This window comes from Phacochoerus africanus, chromosome 11 (assembly GCF_016906955.1).
Source record: "Phacochoerus africanus isolate WHEZ1 chromosome 11, ROS_Pafr_v1, whole genome shotgun sequence".
Taxonomy (NCBI): domain Eukaryota; kingdom Metazoa; phylum Chordata; class Mammalia; order Artiodactyla; family Suidae; genus Phacochoerus; species Phacochoerus africanus.
The window spans coordinates 26838382-26844381 of NC_062554.1; the positions used below are offsets into that span (position 1 = coordinate 26838382).

Below are 6000 nucleotides of genomic sequence, written 5' to 3' on the forward strand. Positions count from 1 at the left end.
GTTAATAATAGCAAATATTATGAGATTAATTTTGAAGAGCAGTTGGTCAGGTTTAAGCCTGGCCTGGTACGTATCTAATAACTGGCAATGATCTATACATTTCCTCCCATTTGATTTAAATGCTCTGATTAGGGTTGATTGTTTTTTCGTATATCCCAAAGCATGTAAAATCCCTTAAGAATGTGTTCATTTAATTGCAGCCAACCTTGATGGCTCATGATCTGAATTGCAGTTCTGACTTTTATGGGCCTGCTGAGATCTACTTTTCCCCTTGTTCTCATGTTTACGATCAATTTGAGTCTCATGGGAAAATATTCCCCCAAAGGGCTGTGAAATTTGTAGAACCACAGCAGACTGAAAACCGATGTCCGATGGTGTGTTTGTGTGAGCATGTTGTGTGAGCATGTTGTAGGGCAGGAGGGGGTGTACAAAGACAGTGAAATGGCAAACAGCCAGGTTCCCGTGTACCTCAGTGAGTTACAAACCTGACCTAGTGTCGGTGAGGATGTGGGTTTGATCCCTGGCCTTGCTCGGTGGGTTAAGGATCTGGCCGTGGCTGCCAGCTGGGGTGTAGGTTGCAAATGTGGCTTGGATCCAGTGTTGCTGTGGCTGAGGCCTGCAGCCCTGATTCTACTCCAAGCCCGGGAGCTTCCATAGCCCATAGGGGCAGCCCCAAAAGGGGAAAAAAATAGGAACCAGCCTATTTAAAAGATGCTTTCAGACACCAGGACTGTGAACTATTAGAACAAACAGTGTGTGCACTTCCAAATCTATGCCTCAAAAGTGTTTGTGCAACAGAGTCTTCTCTAGGGTCTTGGCAGAACGATCCAAGGACACCCTGTCCGCAGTGAACTGAGATGCATCTCACTCTTGCTCTCGTCTTTCAGATCGATGACCCCAGCAGCAGCCTTGAGGAGGTGACTGATGAGGCAGATGCCACCAGCTCTGTGAACAACCTGGGAAGCAAGCAAGCCTTGAATGCTGATTACCTGGGCTCTGATTACCAGACAGGACAGCTCTACCCATTCTCCCTCAGCAGTGACCCCCACACGGCCACGTTCACTCTCACCAATGCAGCTCCGATGACCCCATCCTTCCAGAAACAGTGGTATCTGACTCTCAACAGCCTGATGGACCTGGCCCTGAGCCCACAGTGTGGCAATGGGGAAGAGCTCTATATCCTCACAGGGGCCGTGCCCTCCGACCTCAAGGTCAAAGACAAAGTGACCATCCCTGAGTTTGTTTGGCTGGCTGCCTGTTGTGCTGTCCCTGGAGGAGGCTGGGCCATGGGCTTTGTCAAGCACACCCGGGACGGGGACGTCATAGAAGATGTGATGGTGAAAGAGCTCGAGAAATTGCTTCCATTCAACCCTCAGCTGTTCCAGGACAACTGTGGGGAAATGGAACAAGACACAGAGAAAATGAAGAAGATCCTGGAAATGGTTAACCAAGTCCAGGACGAGGAGCGGAGGGTGCACACTGAGGGAGCCTCCAGAACCCCTTCTAGCACAAGGAGCACGAGGTCCGCTCTGTTGCCTCCAGAAACTTCTGGGGAAAAGAGCAGCCTTTTGGGGAAACTCTTGGGCTTCATCGCTACCCCATTCATCAAACTTTGCCAATTAATTTATTGCCTTGCCATAGGAATCCTGAAGTACACTGTGTATTTCGTGTGGTATGTCACCAAGCAGGTGACCTATGGTCTGGAAAGCTGCCTTTATCGCCTGGGTTCAGCCACCATCTCTTACTTCTTGGCCATTGGGGAGGAGCTGGCCAGCATTCCCTGGAAGGTGCTCAAAGTCATGGTCAGGATCACCAGGGCCATTCTCCGGATCCTCTGTTGCCTGCTGAAGGTTGTTTGCCGAGTTCTGGGCCTCCCCGTCCGAGTCCTTGTGGATGTAGCCACCTTCCCTGTCTACACCGTGGGCGCGGTTCCAATCGTTTGCAGGGACATTGCAGTGGGCCTTGGTGGCATCATCTCTCTGCTCTTCGACACCGCTTTTGGCACCATGGGTGGCATATTTCAGGTCCTTTTTACTGTCTGCAAGCGGATTGGCTTTAAGATTACTTCTGACAATCCTGGGGAGTTATAGAACTTGAAAAACTGAGTGCCCAGTCACAGTGAATTTGATTTTTTTTTTTTTTAAAGCTGGAAGAGAAAGCTGGAATATTTTATCTATACAGTGGATTTCTGTTCACTGTCAATTATCATAGTTTGGCCTTTGGTGGGGGTATCTGCACATTTTTTGCCAAGGGAGATGGTACAGTTTAGACTTGACCCAAGAGAAATGTTCAGGGTGGGATTGCGTGTAGGTCGTCTGCTAAAATGTGGGTGAACTTCCCAGCTGTAACCTTCAGTTATTCTCTCTGACACAGAGGACCACCTATGATATGCTGCTGGTCATTTGTGATCATTAAAAAGTTATAGGAGAGGGAAGAACTAGAAGGAGGACAACTTTAAACCAAAGGGTTTCTGAGAAAAGGAGAAAGGCATCTTGTTCCTCTGATTACTCTCTGAGACTTAAGCAAAACTGACATAAATATTCCTGGCCAGTTTGTTATCATGTGCTTCTCTTTCTCCCCAACTTGGCTGACTTGGCGAGGTGCAGACACGCTTCCCTATTGAAATAAGCTTTCTTAGGATATAGAATCTCCTATATCCCTTAGCTTTCCATGGCTCCCAAGGACCTGGAATGTTAATTTTGGTGTTTCTCTAAAGTTGAATTCTGCTGCATTTTTTTTTCCTTTTAGGTAATGATAAGCATTTTATGCCAGTCGTGGCATAACAAATTCTGAATGCAAAGATTAAGATCATTTGCCCCTTGGAAACTGTAGTACAGTTGTCCTGGGTATAAAAATGGGAGTGCAAAGGTCAGACCTCTGCTCTGAGTAGGTGCTGTAGATCTGAGGACATCCTTAGTCAAGCTTGGATTATCTTGACTTATGTTAAATCTCTGGCTGAAAAGACAGAGCTCAAAGATCTACGTGTTAAGCTAATAAGAAAATTCATATTCTGGAACATGCTAGTCAGTTATTCTTACACTTCAAGCAAGTACCCAATAGAGTAAAACACTTTGACTTCTGTCTTTAAATGATTGTTTTGGTATCAATGTATAAAAAAGAGCCACAAAATAAAAACTCTTCTTTTATTTGGAAAAAAATCCATATGCATTTATATCTAAGTTCACATATGTATAAATTTGATTCAGAATCATTCTCTTAGGAAATTATTTTTATAGTGGGTCCCATTAATGTCAGTTCTGTTTGAGAGCTAATCCCCAATTTTTGGATCAAGCAGGTGTCATTTCAAATCTTGCCATGAAAATGATCACAGTTTAGGAAGCAGAGGCTCCCCAACTTTGCTCTGCCTTTCACAGCTGAGATGGAATCAGCTAGACTTTTCTGAGTGTTCTAAAGAGTTACTGTGTAAACTATTGATTTTGGGGGTGCAGGCCACCATGCGTCTGAAAGCTTGATGCAAAAACTTGGGGTCCAGAAGGGCAACAAGGAAGGAAGGACGGGAAAACTCTTTGCATCAGGTTGGTGGACAAGAAATGTGACCGTAGCAAGAGTTATATTTTGCAGAAAAATAACTGAATGGAACTCAAAGTAGAGCAGCCAGCAAGGTGCCATCCCGATCGGTGTGTGGTACAAGGCTGGGGAGTATGAAGCCAGCCTGTTTCTGTGTCATAGGGAGCTACACACTAGATTATCTAAGACTCTTAACTAGCATTTTATCAATACTTCTGTTTATGAGCATAAAAATCTGTAGTTGGGTTTGCCTTCATTTCAGCAGTGTGCAGTTTCAGGGAAGGAAAAGGTTTTGCCTTGATACTGAAGGGTCAAGAATCTGGCCAGATGAAAGAAAGGGAATTTCAGAAGGGACCAGAGATGGACTGGCTAAACCCCCGTTTGTTGAGCATGCTGAGGCCTGATCAGGAGCCAGGGTCTTCTGAACCCATCCCATTGCACCTGGGATGTCAGGTGTGTGGTCCAGTTGCTTCCCTGAACCACAGCAGAGTTTTCTCCATCGTTCACCAAACAGACTAGGTGCTGATGAATCAATTGGATTTGGCCTGTATGATGTAACATTTAGCCACCCATGTACAACATCATGCTCCTGCCTCCCATGGAATTGATATTCCCACCGAGTACTTAATTGCGCACTGAAAGGCCCAAAGAGAGCATCCATGGCAGCTTGAGCCCCTTGGTATCATGGGCTGGGTATCCAAACTGCGTCTTGAGAACCACTTGCAATGTCTTCCTTTTCCGTTCTAGTTGCTTAGTGTCTTATTTATTTATTATGGTGTGGCCTTTTGTTTTGTTTTGTTTTTGTTTTTAAATCTAGAAAGGGGTAATAAAGCAAAAAATAGCCCTAAGGTTAGGTGGCTGAGACCCACTGCTCAGGACTGCTGGTATTGGCTCTGCCTCTGGTTCACTGGCTCTAGCAGGTGTTCTTGTTGTCTTGTTCCCAATGAGCTACTTTGGGCTTTGAGGTGGTAGCTGGGGTTGATAAACCCCGTCTCAACCCCAGCGCTAGCTTGAAGATTTTTTCTGTGGCTCTGCTACATTTTCGGGCTCTTGGGGAGGTCAGCCAACTCTTCCTGATTATGGAGCTGATTTTCTAGTCTGTGGGTCAGCCACGCCTTTGGACGTTCCTCTTTTCCATTGTGCCTTGTAAGGGTTTGCTTCTCATTCAGCATCAGCGCTTGCCCCTCAGTGAAGATAAAGGGGTTGGGAGAAGGAACTAGAGGAAAACACTGGTCGTTCATTCCGTCATTCATCCATCACATGTGTATTTGAACATCAAGGTTGCAGAAATCAACAGTACATGGACACCATCCTTGAGGAGTTCAGCCCTCTAGGGGGGAGAACATAGCACAATTAATCCATGTGCAGCATCATGGTAAGCTTGTAACAGAGGTGCCAGCAGCGTAGGCTAAAAGGAGGAAAAACCACAAAACCATGGACATTGCGGGAACCTTAACAGAATGTGACAAAAGTCAATTTGACATTTTCAAGCTCTGTACAATGCTATGCACCTTGAAACGCTCAATAAAGTAATTGTTGACAACTCATTAGCTGTTCTGTAAAACATCTAAAGTGGGGGAATCCTGATTGTTGTCATGAGGTCTGGGGAGTCATCTATGATTTTCCTTCTTTTTTTTTCCCCATCTTCTTTTTGATTCACAAGCCGTTTCCACTCCCATCTGCAGTTCTTTCTTTCTCTCTTTCTTTCTCTCATCTTGAATCACACATGAGAAAACAAAGAGATGGTTAGATCCTTGAAACAGGCCCGGAACTTCTTTTCCATGTCATTTTTCTGAAAAGCTATTTGGCACATGAAACATTTGTGATGGGTCCTTCATAAGCAAGCACCCGGGGCTAATTGCTTCACTGATTCTGAATCACATGGGAAGTGATAGAAACTCTCTTATTTGTTTATTCATGGGGAACCCCCACCCCAAGTGTGAGCAATGACAAGCAGTCTTTGAAGCTGGGTGGTCCTCTGTGGCCTTTAGTAGGGCACTGTCCCTGGGGTGGAGGTGGCAGTAAAGCTTGGCTGCCTTCCCAGTGTGGGCAGTCTTAAGTGTGACACGATACGCACTTTTCAAAATGTCACACTGTGAGCCATAAAGGGCGGACCCTTTGACCTTCATAAATGACTTCTCAGACAGAATTCTCTTCGCCTCTTTTTTCCTTTGTCTTTAGCTTTGTCTTTTCTAGGGCCACACCCACGGTATATGGAGATTCCCAGGCTAGGGCTTGAATCAGAGCTGTAGCTCCCGGCCTACACCACAGCCACAGCAACTGGGGAGGCAAGCCTCATCTTCAACCTACACCACAGCTCATGGCAACGTCGGATCCTTAACCCACTGAGCAAGGCCAGGGATCCAACCCGCAACCTCATGGTTCCTAGTCGGATTCGTTAACCACTGAGTCATGACGGGAACTCCTCTTCATCTCTTTCTATAGGTATTTTCTCCCAGATCATGGCTTGAT

The 6000-nt window shown here is 45.8% G+C and overlaps 1 protein-coding gene across 1 annotated transcript in view; it reads left to right on the forward strand.

Moving 5' to 3' along the window:
* Positions 1 to 5075, forward strand: part of ENDOD1 (endonuclease domain containing 1) — a 29809-nt gene extending 24734 nt beyond the window's left edge. The window contains exon 2 of the mRNA XM_047752666.1: positions 888 to 5075. Within this exon, the coding sequence (XP_047608622.1) occupies positions 888 to 2090 (1203 nt within the window). The 3' untranslated portion in view covers positions 2091 to 5075. The remainder of the gene's footprint in view (positions 1 to 887) is intronic.
* Positions 5076 to 6000: the final 925 nt, after the last annotated feature.